Below are 19,945 nucleotides of genomic sequence, written 5' to 3'. Positions count from 1 at the left end.
TAATATGGATGGAGTATGGATTTTGTCGCTATATTTTTAATTTTTACTGAAACGGAAATGTGTGGCTTTTTGGAAAATATAACACTAGAAGGGAAATAACGGAAAGCGGTTTACCATTTTCAGTGTTCTATCAAAATAGGAGAAAATATGGTGAACATACAGCTAGTAAAAAGACAAGCAGCCTGTCTTTCATTTATTTTACTAAGTAAATAGTGAATGGTGAGCCATTAAATAGAGGTAGTGAGTCAGCGATTCTGATCTGATCCCTTGAATGAGTTTCGCTCATCTCTACAACCGAGGCGCGTGTGTTCTTTTATCTCTTTCGCAGTCACGTGGGGACGAGTGAGTTGCATAACTCCAACTCGTGTCGCCTATTTAAGCGGCGTGCAGAATATATCTCACAGTTCTCCACAACAGCAGCTATATCACCAACAGGCAAGTACTGCGCTGCTCAGTTGTCACAGCAAACATGTTTCATTCTGCAACCGACTTCCTTCTAAACCCGTCAGATTTTAGCCGCTTGTAGTGAACACACATGTACACAAACACAATCGTCCAGAACCTTCAACATCGCAGCGGGTCAGCTATCGTTGGTTAATATACAGGCTGTTACAAAGAGGTACGGCCAAACTTTCAGGAAACATTCCTCACACACAAAGAAAGAAATTATGTTATGTGGAGATGTGTCCGGAATCGCTTACTTTCCATGGTAGAGCTCATTATATTACTTCTCTTCAAATCACATTAATCATGGAATGGAAACACACAGCAGCAGAACGTACGAGCGGGACTTGAAACACTTTGTTACAGGAAATGTTCAAAATGTCCTCCGTTAGCGAGGATACATGCATCCACCCTCCGTCGCATGGAATCCCTGGTGCACTGATGCAGCCCTGGGGAATGGCGTATTGTATCACAGCCGTCCACAAAACGAGCACGAAGAGCCTCTACATTTGGTACCGGGGTTGCGTAGACAAGAGCTTTCAAATGCCCCCATAAATGAAAGTCAAGAGGGTTGAGGTCAGGAGAGCGTGGAGGCCATGGAATTGGTCCGCCTCTACCAATCCATCAGTCACCGAATCTGTTGTTGAGAAGCGTACGAGCACTTCGACTGAAACGTTCAGGAGCTCCATCGCGCATGAACCACATGTTGTGTCGTACTTGTAAAGGCACATGTTCTAGCAGCACAGGTGGAGTATCCCATATGAAATCATGATAACGTGCTCCATTGGGCGTAGGTGGACGAAACTAAAATGAGCTCTAACATGGAAATTAAGCGGTTCCGGACACATGTCTTTATTTGTGTGTGAGGAATGTTTCCTGAAAGTTTGGCCGTACCTTTTTGTAACACCCTGTATTAAAATACTAAAAACTCGCCTCGATTGCGAAAAAAGCACTATGTCCTTTCTTCGCAATCGAGGCGGGTTTTTAGTTTTTTAATACAATCGTGCAGCTCTGTACACCAAATTACAATAAGTGCGTAGTTTAGAAATTTAATTCATATTATCAGCTAAACATTAGAATTCGAAATTATCCTGTTGGGTTTGAGATCAGTCTTCTTACTTTCTTTTCTGCATCATCAGTCTTCTAACTTGTTTGATGCTGCTTAAATTAAAGTTTACATTTGTTACTGACAGATTTGTCTTAGCAGGGAACGTTCACCTAGACCGTGCTAGTCTGCTTTTTATGCCCTCCTTACCTCGTTCGTCATGCATTATTTTACTTTCAAGGTAGCAGAATCCCTTCAGTACGTTTATTACACTGTTCCCAATTTTGATGTTAATTTTATGATTAATTTACTACCGCTTCGTTTTTCTTTGGCTTAATCTGAGTTCATGTTCTATGCTGATTAAACTTCCTAGTCCGTGCAACAGGTCTTGTAATTTACCCTCACTTATTATACCAATCTCATCAGTGAATCTCATCAATGATATTCTTTCACACTGAATTTATGTTTCCGATATTGCTTCCTGGATGTACAGGTAGAACAACAGAAGGGAAGGGCTACATATCTATCTTACGCCCTTTTTGGTGAGAGCGCTTCTCTCTTGGCTTTCCATTCTATTCTTCCCTCTTGCTTCTTGTACGTTTTTCCCTACAGCGTATACCTATTTTCCTGAGAATTTCAAATCTCTTCCATCATTTCTCATTGTCTAACACTTTTTCTAAGATAGCAAATCGTATGAAAGTGTCTTCATTCATATAAAATTTTGCATCGCTTATCAAATGCGACGCTAAAATTACTTTCCTGGCCCCTTTGCTTTTCCTAAAGTCATATCACCATCATATAACGGTTCATTAAGTTTATTTTCAGTTCTTTTTTATGCAATTCTTGTCTGGAACTTGGATACATGAGCTGCTAATCTGATTATGATATAGTTTTCTCATTTATCTACCTCTAACACTGTCAAGATGTGTCTGGAGACTCATAGATTCTACGTTGTAACTTCAGGAACTATTTGCGTGACACTCCCACACAAATTTGAAAAATTTCTATGGAATTTTATGTATCCATTTTGTTTTGTTTGATCGCACAACTTCCAAACATCTTTCAATCTCTAGTTTCATAATACAGAAAAATATATTTTCTCATACAACGTCGCATTTCAGTGGTTTTAGCGATGTTAACAGTATAAATTTCTCCTCTATAGTTTTACTGAGAATTACAGCACTAGTGTACGCTGTTGAAGCATTCCAACCAAAAAACTACAAGTATGCACGAGGCTGTAGAATCAGCATAAATTCGTGTCTCTCTTCTGCTAAACAAAGGATTTTCCCAACTGTCAAACTTCCAGACTTGTAGGAAATTTCGTGTTATGCATTCCTGTTCCTCTGATGCTAGTGGGCACTATTTTGTACTGAAACAGGCGTCATCGGCTAACAATAATACTGAAAAGTTAGCTTTAGTACAATAATATTTTCTTCCACACTGAGTTTTGTCCTGCTCACATTCTGTTCTCCTGGCAGAACGCCCGAGTATGCGCCAATGGGACGTTGTTATCAATATGCACATACAGTAAGTCCAAAAACTATTATTCTAGTTGTTTTTTTAAAGAAAACTAAGTATATGTCACGTGAAAGGAAGGGAACACAAAATGTGAACATCCAGTCATATGCAACGAACCTTTGTAAGTCATTTCTATTGATGGACAAGAAAAAAATACATCCATAGCAATAACAAATTTGGCAAAATGGAGAATTTATTCAAGGGCTACTTCAAAAAGTAATCGCCCATTAATATTTTTTTTTCTTTACAATCTGAAAATATAATTTGAATTACAAAAATAAATATTTAGTGGGCTTTCCCTTTGCAGCTATTACTGCTTGTAGTCGTCTGGGCATCGACTTGACCAAGTTTGCTGCCACAGAGGCTGGAATTTTGTCCCATTCATCTTGAAGTGCTTCTTTTAGGTCTCTCATATTAGAAATGTGTCTTCTCCTGATGCTATCTTCCAGTACTTTCCAAAGGTGTTCAATAGGATTAATGTCTGGTCTCTGAGGAGGGGTGTTAAGTTTTTTTTTTTTGGGGGGGGGGGGGTGTTGTATAGGAGCCACAGCCTTCTGTTTAGAGCCGTATGCGTTGGGCCGTTATCTTGTTGAAAAATTTAATTTCCTTGCAGACCTAATTTTTCTGTGCTAGGATTCAGATTGTCCTTTAAACCGTTTATATACATATGGTGATCCATGTACCTTCCATGAAATGTAATTTTCCAACACCTCCAGCACTTATACAGCCCCACAGCATTAGGGAGCGCCCACTGTGTGTAACCATTGGCACAAGATTGCGTGACAACATCTCCGCTTTCTTCTTACGCCACACCATACGCCTGGCAACCGACCCGAATACGTTATATTTACTCTCATCCGAAAATATTACTCTATTCCAGAAGCCTTCCTTTTTGAATCTGTGTCCCATCGCAAAATTAAGGCGCTTCTTTCGATTCTGTTCACTGACCGAAAATTTCCTGCGCGCTACCCGGCCGTGATACCCATACGTTTTGAAAGTATTTCTGATTGTGTTGGTACATACCTTCTTCCCCCTAGACTATAACTCCCCACCCAACTTAGGAGCGCTGATTTTAGGTTTCTTCTTCATTTCCCTCAAGTCAAAGTGTGAGGGCGTCCGGTACGTGGTTGGTTTCTTAATGATTTTGTTGCGCAAAATCTATCTATTATGGACTGAACCGTCGATCTATATCTACCGACTACTTTATCAATCTCGAAAGAAGATTTGCACTGATTATGTAAGCGCAGAATAAGTTTCCTTGCCGGCCGGAGTGGCCGTCGGTTCTAGTCGCTACAGTCTGGAGCCGAGAACCGCTACGGTCGCAGGTTCGAATCCTGCCTCGGGCATGGATGTGTGTGATGTCCTTAGGTTAGTTAGGTTTAATTAGTTCTAAGTTCTAGGCGACTGATGACCTCAGAACCAGTGCTCAGAACCATTTGAACCAAGTCATAAGTTTCATTTCGGTCAGCGTTGTCTCACTAGCCTTACGGCCCATGACGCGAACTGCACTGTATCGACGCCGTTCAGAACCACAACAGGCGATAGAGTGGGGCCGCGCACTGTTGACTCTAGTGTGTGCTGTGGGTCAGCGTTATAGTTTAATCACTCGGCATGTTTAGATGGTGGACGAATACTTTATGAACTAGCTCTTGTATTATATTTTCTATTTTGTTAACCTTGCTGTCGATTTGAATGTATTCCTTTCCTTGCTTTTCAACAAAAATGACTTACCGAGGTACTTTTACTGGCTCTTTAGATTCTGTATACATTTCTTTTCATGTTACACAGACGTTGTTTTCTAAAAGATATGCAGCTAGACGAATACTTTTTGGACTCACTGTAAATTGATCAGACGTTCACAGTTGTCATACTTCGCGGCTGCCACAATTGCAGCGGGCAGAAGGGCACTGGGTACGCCGTTACGCGCTGTCTCGGCAAATCCAACTTTGCATGAACTATCGCAGCTAGTAAGCCACTACTGCTCTTACTACCGATCCCACTGTCGCAGAGGTTTTTTTCCCATGGCACGAGCCTTGGCACTTTTTCCCTCTGCTCTTCAAATCGCTACCCTCACTCGCGTTTCGTCCACTATCTATCACCTGATGGACCGTGTTAATGCGTAGTCTTACCCAGACGCACAGATAACATCAGAGCCCAGCAGTCTTACCCAGACGCACGCATAACATCACAGCCCAGCACCCTGTGATCCACTTACTAGATAACTAACATGTTTACGGAGGTGACAGTAGAACTTTTGGTTTGGCCACCACGTTGGTGCGGGCGTGGAGGGGCCCCATCTCTTTTTGCCGTGGCGAGGCAGGTGTGCACCCACCACCTCATGACGTCACAGCCATCTAACTGGGGCCAACGAAACACACGAGCCCCACAACGAAGTTGTGACGTTACTCGGCTTATCCGCTATCCTTTGCGAGAGACTGGTCCCGTGCAAAGCGTAAGTGAAATCAATACTCAATTGAAAAGATACGCACTAAAGATGTCGTGTGTTATTGAGAGTTTGCATGCATTTAATCACACAGTCGAGAATTATTAAACTTGCCTCACCGTATTTTCTCCCTACCGGGAATCGATGCTGGCACTCATAACACCTGCAGTGTCACATGCTATGATGCACGCGCCATGGCCTGTCTTTTTCATGGGCCTCGCAGCTAGCCGCAGCACAGACTGTGTATCTTGCACTGCCTCAGTAGTCGGCAGCTCGGCTACCAGATTGCCTTTCACGTTGTACACTATTTTGTGTCACTTTACGCTGCCATCGTTATGACTATGTCGCTTTGTCACCATGACGTCGTTTTTTTACGTCAATTGTTTGAGTACTCAGCCTATCCAGGGTTTTGCAATTGCATTTGCTTCTCTCTTGCTGACATTCTATCTGTCCATTAACCCATTCTGCTCTGCCTCTGGTTTTGCCGGGGAAGAACTTAAACAGTTTTTTAATATCCAACTGGATTTTTTTTCCGGAACCCAGCAGAGCTTAAGGTGGTAGTCCACAACCTACAAAAGTCTTTCACAAATTTTATTCCCTTCTCAGATGTCTAACCTTTAAACATGCTAGTTATATAATTTTAACAAATGAACTTCAAACAGTTTGAATTGAGTGTTCAGTATGAGCTGAAAGAAACAGAAAATTCTGTATTTAACATCGAACATTTTCAACTTACACACTTATGATTGTTACAAAAAACGAGTGAAAAGAAATTTTTCCTGATTAGAAATTCTCCTTTCTTGAAGCAAGCACGCTGATCAAGTGGCATGTTATATCATTCCAAAAACGGCTTTTCAAATTTCATCATATAATTTATTAATTCAGATACATAAGCGACCCATTCTATCTACCCAAATTCCATCTACAACAGAAGGGAAATGTACAAATATGCAATATACACTGAAAAGCGAAAGAAACTGGCACACCTACCTAATATCGTGTAGGGCCCCCGCGAGAACGCAAAAGTGCCGCATCACGACCTGGAATAGTCTCGACTAATGTCTGAAGTAGTGCTGGAAGGAACTGACACCAGGAATCTTGCAGGGCTGTCTAAAAATCCGTAACAATACGAAGGGTGGAAATCTCTTCTTAACAGCACGTTGCAAGGCATCCCAAATATTATCAATAACGTTCATGTCTGGGGAGTTTGGTGGCTAGCGGAAGTGTTTAAACTCGGAAGAGTGTTCCTGGAGCCACTCTGTAACAATTCTGGACGTCGGGTGCTGCACTGTCTTGCTGAAATTGCCCAAGGCCGTCGGAACGCACAATGGACAGGTGATCAGACAGGATGCTTACGTACGTTTCACCTGTAAGAGTCGTACCTAGACGTATCAGGGGTCCCATATCTCTCCAGCTACACGCCCCACTCCATTACAGAGCCTCCACTAGCTTGAACAGTTCCCTGCTGAAATGCAGGGTCCATGGATTCATGAGGTCGTCTCCATACTCGTAATACATCCAACCGCTCGATGAAATTTGTAAAGAGATTCGTCAAACCAACCAGGCAAGACGTAAAGCTTTGTGTCGTGCAGTCATCAAGGGTACACGAGTGGACCTTCAGCTCCGAAAGCCGATATCGATGATTTTTCGTTGAATGGTTCACACGCTGACACTTGTTCACGGCCCAGCATTGAAATATGCAGCAGTTTGCGGAAGGGTTGCATTTCGGTACATTGAACGATTCTCTCCAGTTGTCGTTGGTCCCGTTCTTGCAGGATCTTTCTCCAGCCGCAGCGATGTCGTAGATTTCATGTTTTAACAGATTCCTGTTATTCATGGTACACTTGTGAAACGGTCGTATGGGAAAATCCTCACTACATCGCTACCTCGGAGATGCTGAATCCCATTGCTAGTGCACCGACTATAACACCACATTCAAAATCACTTATATCTTAATAACGTGGCATTGTAGCTGCTGTGACCGATCTAACAACTGCGCCGTATTCTGCCTGTTTACATATCTCTGTATTTGAATACGCAAGCCTATACCAGTTTCTTCGGCGCTTCAGTGTACATCCTTACACACACACAGTTGCCATAAACATTGATGAACAAATGCTGAAAATAATTACGGCCTCCTAATTGCACCCGCCGTCAATGCACGTGCATGATGCATACTTACTCACACGAAAAAGTAACACACAGGACACAATTGGACATGTACTCTCTGTATTCAAATGCACACGTTAAAATAATTCAGCCCATATAGAAATAATACTAACTTTAGTTATGAGAGACCCACTGTCCACTGTTGTTAAAGAACTCATGACCTTCTGAAGAAGTACACACTGGAACAGCTTACACAAAATAACATTTCTCTCAGCACACAAAATAACCACGTGAAAATATAATAAAGGCCTCAGTGCTGTTCCTCCCAGAATTTTTGTTTAACTTTCGAGGCGCCACATGGGTTTATGAGGCACATCTTTTCAACATAACAACGACATTAAGTAAATTTTGTTTTTAAATCCCCCAAAGCCTAGCCAGGTGCATTACAAGGAAATTGGTCTTTAACGAGACTCTCACAATTTCTTCAGGTTCAGTTTGTGAATTCGTATAATGGCTTCAGTAAAATTATATGCTCTACACCATCTGCTGCAGGGGATGCCGAGTACCCACTTGCACCCCACCGTAACTTGACGACAAGAAATTGTGACTCGCTTGGAACTAAACTCCCATAGACTGGAAATGCTCCAACATTGGCAACGATTACTGCTAAGTGCAAACTGCATGATTATTGCGATCACCTCCACTCATGTGAACTTCTGAACTAAAATTGAAGTAATCACCTCATCCCACATTTTGCTTAAGCACTTGCTGTAATCCATCTGAAACACAATCTGCTGCTTAATAGCTGACATCAAGCTATAACTATTAAGGGTGTGGGCAGAATTAGCACTGGCGCAGGCCCCTCAGCTTTGAGTTCACTGCACCCCCCTTACTAGCGCCCTCTGTAAGGATGTCGCGCAATCCGTCTCCAGTGATGGAGTAGAATTGTCTCTGGCGCACTGGCAACTTATCAGTACGAGCTGGCAACTGGCTCAGCGCTCTTGGAATACATTTCAGAAGTGATTCCTTTGCTGCCGCGACTGGTACCTTTTTACTGTAGAGGATATTGAGTATTAGTCGAGTCTATGTATTAATAAGTGCACGGCGATGCGTATTAGTCGGAATGAACTCAGTTTTAGCTCCACTAGAAACTGCGTCCTCGAGACTCGTTATGCTAGTTTATATGTGTTACACATCATCATCTTGATAACAATACGAAATAGTTTTACATTTTGTGGCATACAAATCCTGTACTGGCACCTATTTACAAAAGCATGTAGCATGTCCACTTTGAGAACACGGATTCTGCAGGATCAGAATACTTACAGCAAACGGACTTAAATGCTCTCGAAGAATATGGGAAAATTGTGAATATCAAGCAGTCACACACGCACAATATGCGTACAGTAGTGCAGTCGATGACATAGTGGGTGCTTTCTGAAACAGATATTAAATCAGTTCTTGCAGTTCAGTAAAAGCCTAAAACAATGTATGCACAAGAGATTGTGTCATTGCTCTGATTAATAAAGTAATTAAAACTATAATGAACTGCTCATGGTCCATGCTGTTGTTAATTGTTATCATGTGTCTTATTTGTTGGATCGCACTGCATGCTTATCTAAAGTTGACTGTAATATATGACATAGCAACTGCCGTTTAGTTGGTTATCTCTACAATTGTTCGAATAACTATTATAGAATTTTCACTTAAATATCGCTACTGCTCTGGTCAAACTCCTGAACTAGTAGATTTCTGTGCAGATTAAGTGAGGAATTCAGATGAAAATCACAGTTTTGCTATTATTAATTTTTCAAGACACAGGAAAAACGTTTGTACGTAAGCTGTGTGCTTTGTGTTATCCACATTATCTCTGTATTTATTTGTGAAATTTCCTATCGAGTAGGCAAGACAAACAGTTAGCAAATTAAAATATATTTTCGAAATGTCTGGGTTCGCCATCAAAACTGATAGGCAAAATACACATATGAGAGGTGTTCTAAAAGCGTTGGTCGGAGACTAGAACAGTTTAAAGACTGCGTAATTTTTTATTAAATAATTAAATCGTAATTCTGACAATCTGTTCATGTGGAAAATAAATCACAACTTTCCTGCAGTAATCAAGTTTCATATTTCCAACGTTTCACATACTTCCCATTGTTTGTGAGGCCGCTCTTCGTCATCTTCCTCAACATCAGGTTCTGCATCTAACTCGACGTTCAGACGATGAGAGTCGAGGTCATTGTTATACTTACACTCGACTCCATAATGTTGTAATGTTTTTAAGGAAAGTGTCAAGGTCATAAACATTAGCATTCTTCAGGACAAACTTACTGGTAAAACTCAATCAGCAGAGCACATAGGACTTTCTTACTCTGGAGGAAAACTAGTCATCAGAAGCTTATGATGAACTGCTGACGTTGCCTCATTAGATGATTCTGGACGCTCAGTTTCTGTCCACATGCAAATGCAAATAATCTCAGTTGCTACGGTGCACCTTCAACGACTGTAAAACTGAAAGTGTTCAGATGTCGTGAGAAGTAAGTGGCTTGGTTCACTTGCGTGCAGTTAAATTTTTCCGGTCGTAAGAAGTAAGACGGATGGCTCATTTGCGTGCAATTAGATATTTCAAATAGTCATAACCTGATGTCATTATGTTTTTGTTATTGCCTTTCAAAATGTCAAGAAATGTGTCGCTCGAGTTGTATGCGTACGTTTCTGGTATATGATGTCCTTAATAAAAACAGAAACCGTCTGTTGCTTTTCTTTCAGTAACTTGAATGCAGAACGAACAGTCATCAGTGCTGGATTTCTAAACCTAACATTGTTAAAAACATTCCGAAAAGTTAAGACATTAACTTGAGTGTTATAAGCGCTCTGTAACTACCTAATGAAACTGAATGCAAGTAAAAACGGGAACACCTTTAGAGAGTCAGTAAGGACAGGATAAACAGTATAATCTTCATGTGTTTTCTTCATTGTTGTGGTGACTTTCTGTCTCCTTTTCTGATCTCACGACTCAGGCAGCAAATACCCTAGCTGTAAGTGATACGCTATCTTTCCAACACGAAGAATATCGAGAAAAACCCTCTGAAATGTATGATCACTGTTTTGGCTGCAGCACACTTTACTTCATATTTTACCCACAGTGCATGGGGATTTTACGTTGGTACACACATATCTATTTTTGAAGAAACATCATTACAGAATTAATTTTAGTCTTTTAAAAAAAATGATGAAAGATCTTTGCATCGACCATTATCAATAAATGACACATAAAAGAAGTTTACTTCTTGTCAGGATGGTTGCATTCTGTCTGTTCTCAAAGGCAGGTGTTATTCGAGATTCAGCCTCACAGTTAGTAATAACTAATAAGCAATTTAAACTGTTGACTAATGAGAGAGGTCGACTTGATCTGGCTTGATGTTAAGGATCCCTGGTGTGAAGAGGTGAGGACTTGGAAGTGACTTGGAGAACGAAAACTCTCGAAGAATTATTTTTTCTCTGAAATTTCAGTTACAAAACCTTCTGCCCTGAATGAGGTGTATCTACAAAGTAGCCAAGTCTTAACCCAGAGATGGTGACTGTCTGTCCCAAGTCAGTCTGCTCTCAGTAAATATCTGTGCTTACCATTGCGATATAGGGTCCAGCAGCTGAATCCCCTGCGTTCATACGACTGACTATCGTGAGCTCCTGCTGCTCAGGTGCTGATCCAGGTTTCGCTTCTAGAGGGGGGGGGGGGGGGACGTTGCTGGGGGTCACTGTGTCACTGTCGGATATTGTCTCTCCTACTAGCCCCCTCATTAACTCCTCCCCCAAACAGAAGTTGCCATCACCCCCACGTATAAGTGGGAACGATTTCAATACTAGAAATAAAAATTTAAAATGCTTTAATGGTTTAATAATAACAGTTCTTTGTATTATTTGTCTAGATCTCAGTAATCTCTTTGGCATGACATTCTAGAAATCGTAGTTCAGAGGAATACAGCATCTGAAAAAGATTCATCAAAAAATTAGAGCAGTACATGTGCCACGAATTTCATTTAAGAACTATGTTAGCAACAATGTCTACACTTTGACCATGTAGTAATTTACACAATACAGAATGATAGGATGGACTCCCCATTACCAATGTGTCACTCAGCAGTAGAACTGTGAACACACAGTGCAGCGTAAGTTTTTGTGAGAGAGTAAACGAAGGGGATGATGTTTATTGCGGTCGCTTCCGCCTACGGCCAGAAAATCAATCTTTCTCTCATTTTTTTCTTTCTTTCCATGCGGTCTTTTTTTCCTGTCTTTACTTAGTTGACTTGCTATTGTCTTCCGGTTCCACCTGTTGACTCCTGAACCGTCTCGAATTTGTTGTTGACAGCCAGAACATGCAACCTGTAGATGTACGCCTCTTCCTGGCTGGAGTTTGCTCTGCAAGTGGTTAGGCCAGAAGCCCGTCCACGTGGTGATGACCCCCGCTCGAGCAACTGAAAGTATCCTGTGTTAAACATAGCTTATAATTTATAGAATGCCTTGGCATTTACGCAACTGGTAGTAAACATTCTACTGTATGCTCTGAAAGTTAGTTGAGAAATTCCCTCAATGTTAATGGAGGTTGTTGCTATTGTTGGCCGATCGAGGTGGCCGAGCTGATCTAGGCGCTACAGTCTGGAACCGCGCGACCGCTACGGTCGCAGGTTCGAATCCTGCCTCGGGCACGGATGTGTGTGATGTCCTTAGGTTAGTTAGGTTTAAGTAGTTCTACGCTCTAGGAGACTGATGACCTCAGAAGTTAAGTCCCATAGTGCTCAGAGCCATTTTAACAATTTGCTATTGCGGTCACTACAAATGAGGTTTTAATTAGGCTAGGTTAGTGTCTTAACATATATATATATATATATATATATATATATATATATATATATATATATATATATATATATATATAAATAAATAAGCAGCCACTCAAGATCCATCGTCTAAGCAGATGACACAGCTGCCGACGCTCAAGGATTGACATTTGAAGAAATAGAATCCAAGTTGACCTATGCTCTCGAAGAACATGTTACCTGCTACTAACGGAAACAACCACTTGAAACTCAATCCAAAATAAACTGTGTGCCTCGCAGTATTGAATATGGAGACAAGAAGAAAGCTGAACATTACTTGAAAAGGTCGCAGTTTAAATCATTGTGTACGCCCGAGCCCCAATAATTAGGGTTGAAACTGGATCGTGTCTTAACATACAAACAGCTCCATTTGGACACCAGGAACAGTCTCACCTCCAGACTGACAAACTTCACGTAGGGAGCACAGGCCAGAGCCCTCTACACATCCACTCTTGCTCTGCGCTCCTCTGCTGCATTTTACGCCACTCCTTATGGAGGAACTCTGCGGATGCTGATCATGTTGGTTGGCAAGGCAGAATAGTCACAGGGTGTATAAGACCGAATGAAGTCAATAAGACCTATAAACTGACAGCAGAGCGAGATGTAAGAAGAAGTAGTAACAGACACTGAAAAGAAGTGAAAAGAAGAAGGAAAAAACAGATCTAAGGCATCAATTATTGGAAGCTCGCGCTTTTCCATCATGATTTAGCTCCTGGAAAAGCTTCGTCCTTACAACAGCACCAGTTCAACTTCAGCAGAAGCCTGCTGTACTGAGCTATGGAGAACAATATCCCTTGGAAGATTATGGACAGCTACAGCGAAGCTAACTCCAGGCCGCCGTCTCCAACACGGAACAAAAAAGATCAACTAATTAAGAAAAGGGGTGACGAGGTAGAAGCCTACTTTGTAGAAGCAAGGATCCGTGACGATGAGCATTGTGAGTGTGTGTGGCGGGGGGGGGGGGGGGGGGGGGGGGGAACGCAGGACTCTAAACACTTGTTGGTTTGTAATAGTAAGAGTGGACCCTGTGATGCAGGAGGCCTGTTTGCAGCGAATGACTGTGCCAGTCAGGGTTCTGGATATTGGATTCAGAAAGTGTGAAATTCTCTCTGTCATTATTATTAGGTTGTACCTTTAAGTTTATGCTGTGCTTTAGTCTTTCTTTGGACGTGGATAAATGAATTAATAAATAAAAGACGAGAAATTTGTACATTTCTACTATATGTAAAAATAGAAATGTTCTTACGAATTTTTTTTGGGGGTAGGTGGAGGGGAAGAGGGCATGGCAACAAGCATGACAACATGTACGTCAGAAAGGACAGACACCATACATGTAGTATGTATACTCCAGATGGCGTTATGACATTTTAGTGCAGATGCACATCAGTGTCTGAAACCTTGTGCGAAGTGACTTAGGCTCGGAAACAAGTGGATTAAAGGGTATCGGACGCTGCTCTGTAGCGAGCGGCGCATGGGGATCTGGGACTTATTGGTGGACATTCACAGGTGCTAAAGGCGACCGCTCATGTGAAACAGGAAATTTGGGTTTGACCGCCAGTCCGGAAAAAGTTTTAATCGATCCCCACTGGGATCACTCTCTGCCCCACTGCAGCTAAATGTCTGATTTCTTTTGTCATGATTCAGTATAGCTAAGGATCGAACAAATTCCGCACATTATATCCAAAAGAGCAAAAACTATCGGTACAACATCAATATTAAGTTTCTTATTGATGTCATTTAGAATCCTATGTAAGTAGACATATTCTTGAGTACACAATTCTGTCGAAAATGGCACTCAATTTACGTCCTATTTTATCTTGTATTTTTTCTACATCTTTTTAGTGCCTCAAGCCCTAACTTATGGTCACAAACCAGTTCTACAACATTATTTTGGTTGAGTTTTGATTTGTTATTACATTTCAGTCCTTTATCAAGCAATTGAAATTCTCTATTATTAAATATAATGTCAATCTTATAAATTATTCTACTACAAAATTCAAATTTTAAAGTACATGCATAAGCACAGCTGTGTTTAATACATTTGGATAGGAGGAATTTTAATTTTTTTATCATGTCTCTTTTGAATAAGATATTTTTATTTCTGTAGCCATTGATTGTCATGAATTGTCCAGGTGTACACTGTGTAACATACTAGTGATTTCATTGTGTATTCTCTAGTCGCTAACATTCAATTTGTCTTTTTCTATGAATGTACATTTTATCCTATCATTCTTGACAAACTTCATGAGTTTCTAAGTCCACTTGTTATTATGCACATTTGTAGGCACTTTCATGTAAGCAAGGACATATTTAGGTATTACGTTGCTGATGATGTATTGTTTATAAAATTAATGTGGTTGGAAATCAGGAGAGTGTTCCGTTTGTTTTTCCTTTACATGTAGATGGTTCTTTGCATCTGGCTTGACGTTAAATTTGGTACTTTATCCATCTGGAGCAACTGTAAATATATTTGCCTAGAAAATCGACAAACAGGTATAAAAAGAGATTTATTTCTTTACCATTTTCAGCTTGCTAGTGCTCTTCTTAATAAAACTGCGCTGAAAAATATGCCACATGTAAGTACACGCTAGATAAGAATATCAGGAAATTTAAGAAGTAAAATTAAAAAAATTAAAAAAAGAGATTGCAATTAATTTGAATTATCACACCAACAATGAGTGTCAGAAATCTAGAAGTGTATGGAGTATAGTACTGTAGTCCTACAAGAACACAACAATGATATGTAATATAATAATGCATTCAATTAATGCAGAAAGAGCTCATGAGTCCTTACATATGGATCGTAATACATGTACAAATATGGGGTAAGGGCACCAAACAAATGCAGACATTATGCAAGAACTGGAGCTAATCAATTAATGAGATATGTATCTTCAGTTTGGTCTCAGAGTGGGAGCTAAATATAAGACAAAGAAGTAGAACAAGAATTTATAAAACTATAGCTGCCATGAAACATAGAGGAAAATGTAAGGGCACATAATCACTGTATTAACTAACATATAATATCCTACATATTAAGGTTGAATAAAATAACTTAATACAAACGCCATGTGACACTATGGATGGGAAACTTAGAAAATAATCGCTGAATAAGTGTAGTTTGGCATTAGTGTCTTAGCACCGAATTTGTGGGCGATAACAATTTGCAAAGTTGGGTCTGGATGCTGCAACTAGAGTAAGCAGAGAAACAGATCAGGATCAGTAGCTAATACGAATGGTCGAAAAATGACTGTAGCAGAAAGGACGTTTGGGCACAATTGTGTACCTCTATTGTAGGGAAACAATTAATACTGTAACATACGATGTGGCAGGTCACAAATACGATTCGTGAAACAAGTGTAACTAAAGGTATTCATACCAATTTATGGTAAGTTTTAGGATATATTGCTGAACTTGTGTTGAGAGGTGCTTGCAAGAAATACGCCCACACAAACAATGCGTGAGACATGCCATGGGGACAGAAAGAGTAAGGGAGTGGATAAACATTTTCTAATAAATAGTAAAAATGAAGAGCCAAATAAACAGAGACAGTGTTGTGTTCATTTGTTATAGTGAAATAACTAGTTCAGAAATGTGCACAACGTCATAAATGTGCTTCATGAGAAAATGCAACTAGTGACGTTCACACTAACTGTATGAAATAGCTACAAAAGGTTTGACTGACTGACGTTAAATAACTAAACAGCTGAAGATGATAAAGTGCCTATAATAGTGGTTTGGATGCCTTATTTGCAGGCTTCAAAGTTTATGAAGTGTGATGGTGCATGTGATGTAGCACGACAGCAACCATTGGAAACAGTGCCACATGTTATCCCAAAGTCGTATCACAACACACACATACACACACACACACACACACACACACACACAGACGTATTGTTGTGAGCCACATAAATCCACCTGATAATGGAGGTTAAAGCCTCCAGAATGTGTCGTGGAAATAAATAGATTGTGGTTGTTAAGCGTAAACTTGTTGTTTCGTTACAAGTTTTTGGGTATTGTATGTCTGCATGAATGTAAATATTTGTACAAAAGAGGAGATTAGTAATTTAATTTCCAGCCGAGCTGAAGAGTATATCTATTTATGAGTACATGTAATGAACATCACCATCCATTAAGTCGAGAAACTGGAAAGCTAGAAGAAGGTTCTCTCTATGACAGCATTAGTTTCTTTTGAATATCTCTAACCCCTGATTTTCAGCATGGAGCCACTGACAGCATATGTAAAAGTCTTCCTATTTGGCACAATAATCTGTTCTTATACACTCCAAAAAGTTTCTCATGCAAAATATACAAGAATTATACCCAAAAGAGAAAAAAATGAAGATTGTCATTACTGTAAAATAAATACATCAACCATTGTTAGCAGTAACTTATGCCTGCTGCATAAAAATTTCTATTTTTGATGATGGCTTAATTTAGTTTCCCAGTGATAAACATATGTGTCATTTTCATTTACTCATCAGTTAAGATAGTCTATTTCCATCAGTAACTTTCCATCAGTACCTTATCTGAAGTCCTTTGTTGGAATACTGTGGTGTTCATAGAGAAATTCCCATTTCCCAACACAGTGGAACAACAAAGAACTGTTGCCAGCCGTAGCTAGAGGGAGTATATGTGATGTCTGTCATGAACTTATGAGTGCAGGGTAAGTGTAAAAGATACTAAAAGTAAGTAAAAGTCAAGAATTGGTTTAGGTGTCAGTAACAAGTATAAAACAGCTACGAGTTAATACTTGTAAAAAAAATACTGAAGACCCTTTGAGCTATGCAAGGACTTGTTATAGTAGCTTACTTGACCAGAAATACTTTTTGTATTATGAACAATGTACGAATCTTCTAACTGGATAGAATAAATGGCTTGCATTTTAAAGTGTGGCAGAAAGCAGATACTTTATATCAAACAGAATTAATGGACCATGGTCAACATTCATATTGATGAAACGTGGATACTATAAATGATACAATTATCTCAAATAGGTATTGAACGATATGGAGACCACCAATTAGAAGAAGTTTGCTAACAAACTGGCGCTGTTTCAAATCCCGCAGTGTGATTCATGCGACAATTGCACCTGTGTAAGAATCTCTCTTATTTCTCCACAAATCTCTTGCATAAATCGATGTAGTGAATCTGCTTCACCTACTGTACCATCATAAGGGCATAATTTCTCAATAAATTGGCATCTCTTACGACACCTATCTTTCAACAAGTATTATAACAGTTCAGTTTACCGAGGTGACACAGGTGAAAAAAAGACAGAAATTCACAGGAACAGGTTTCGTACTTATTTTCGGATGTTCGAACGCTAAACTGCAGTGAAATCACTAATATTCTATAGGTAGCGATAGCCAACGTCGCTCATTCCGTCAGTGAGTTGCAGTCAGCTTTCCTGTTGTTACAGAAGTGTGCCAAACAAGGGGTTTAACAACGCAGCATAGCATATAAGGAGTTACTCGTATATGTTGTGATACTAATGATCTATTCTTTCTTTTTGTTTCTATAGGAATCAAAATGGCCATCTTCTTCGATTCTTGGGTGACCGAAATGTTGGCTATCTTGTCAACGGTTTTTGCGATACTTTACGTCACATTTAAAATCAGTTACACACACTGGAAGAAGAAAGGTCTGCCGTATTTGGAGCCGTCTTTCCCGCTTGGAAATGCATGGAACACGGCACTAATGAGGAAGAGCCTTGGCGAGGATCTGCGGGACGTCTATTTTGAAGCAGAAGGCAAAGATGTCGTCGGTATTTACTCATTACACAACCCTATTCTCGTTGTGCGGGATCCAGAGCTGATCAAAACGATCTTTGTGAAAGATTTTAACTATTTTCCCGATCGGGGCGTTTATGTGGACGAGAAGACAGACCCACTGTCAGCACACCTCTTCTTCCAATCAGGAAGCAAGTGGAAGTCATCGCGCCAAAAGCTGTCCCCCACGTTCACGTCTGGAAAAATGCGCGCCATGTTCGGCATAGTGCGCGACTGTGCACGCACTCTGGTTGACGTCACACCTGTGGGCAGCGTTGTGGAAGTCCGTGAGATGCTTGCCCGCTACTCCACTGACGCCATCGCTTCCTGCGCCTTCGGCATCGATGTAGACAGCCAGCACAATCCCAACGCTGAGTTCCGACAGTGGGGACGGCGCTTCTTCAAGCCTTCGTTGCGTACCTTCCTGTCTTTGGGTGTGGCACTCGCTAATCCCAAACTGCGCACCCTGTTACCTATACCCCTCGTTCCAAAGGACATCGCTGAGTACTTCACACAGATTGTCAAGGACACAGTCAGACACCGAGAGGGAGCAGGAGTCATCAGGAAGGACTTCATACAGTTGATGGTTCAGTTGAAGAACAACGGATACATCGATGACAGCTTCTCAGTCTCTGGGCATAAGAATTCTGAACGTAAGTCTTGAAATTTTTTTAAAAAGTTTAAATATATAATTAGCACATCGTCCAGACTATCGTCCTTAAACATTTCTGCATTAAGATACCATTATTCCTCTCGCCTCCGCAAGAGATGCAATAAAGATATCACTTAATGCCATGGTACTTAATGTCGTTGATTACCACACACCACAATGCCAAATTCATTCATTTAAAACTGTGATGATTGTCACTCTAGGTATAGAAGTTGTAAGCTAAAATAATTTAATCGCATATCACTCTCTAAAAAATGACAATAGTTTGGGGTAGTAACAGTTTCTGAAAGCTGATAGTCTACCAGTAATTCATACGTTACGAACAATATTACTACCAATATATTGCCGTTATATTGTCATCTGCATCATAACTGGTACATCCTCTGTTTGAATCGTTAACAGTACTGTTTACATGACGAAACATTGGACAACAATTAGACATCTCCCTGTTGCTCCATCGCAGCCCCACCTATGATGGTGAACTATGGACTGGCTGAACACTGAGAACCCAGTTGCACCACTCGCTGGAGAGGTCGTTCACTCTCAGCCCCTGCATTGTGGATACAGGTGGAGATATATGTAGTGCACATAGGAATTACTATCACTGTGTGATCCAGTGGCTGGCGCCATCCTATTTTTAGATGAAATTAAAACGGCTTTTGTATCAGTTGTTTTGATTATACATATGACACGGAAAGTGATAGCAATGAGCTGATATGGCATACAGATTTGTGTTTGTATTACTAATGCAAAGGGTTGATCTACATTTGTCGAAAAGGCAGTAGACACACCTGACCTTCATATAAACGAGACAACGTAGTAAGTTTAAAAGAAGTGAGCAAGAAAGAAGCTCCCAGGTAGATGTCATTTTCCTTGACTTCCGGAAGGCGTTCGATACAGTTTCGCACTGTCGCCTGATAAACAAAGTAAGAGCATACGGAATATCAGACCAGCTGTGTGGCTGGATTGAAGAGTTTTTAGCAAACAGAACACAGCATGTTGTTCTCAATGGAGAGACGTCTACAGATGTTAAAGTAACCTCTGGTGTGCCACGTGGGGAGTGTT

The 19,945-nt window shown here is 40.5% G+C and overlaps 1 protein-coding gene across 1 annotated transcript in view; it reads left to right on the top strand.

Annotated features, from left to right (window-relative positions):
* The first annotated feature begins 410 nt into the window (after positions 1 to 410).
* The window catches only part of LOC126483881 (cytochrome P450 6k1-like), a 32,345-nt gene continuing 12,810 nt past the window's right edge, over positions 411 to 19,945 (top strand). Inside the window, exons 1-2 of the mRNA XM_050107137.1 lie at positions 411 to 435; positions 17,964 to 18,863. Of these exons, the coding sequence (XP_049963094.1) occupies positions 17,972 to 18,863 (892 nt within the window). The 5' untranslated portion in view covers positions 411 to 435; positions 17,964 to 17,971. The remainder of the gene's footprint in view (positions 436 to 17,963; positions 18,864 to 19,945) is intronic.

The sequence above is a fragment of the Schistocerca serialis genome, chromosome 6, assembly GCF_023864345.2.
Source record: "Schistocerca serialis cubense isolate TAMUIC-IGC-003099 chromosome 6, iqSchSeri2.2, whole genome shotgun sequence".
NCBI classification, from domain to species: Eukaryota; Metazoa; Arthropoda; class Insecta; order Orthoptera; family Acrididae; genus Schistocerca; species Schistocerca serialis.
Note: the sequence above shows the minus strand (reverse complement) of the source record. Positions and strands in the feature narration are given on the sequence as shown.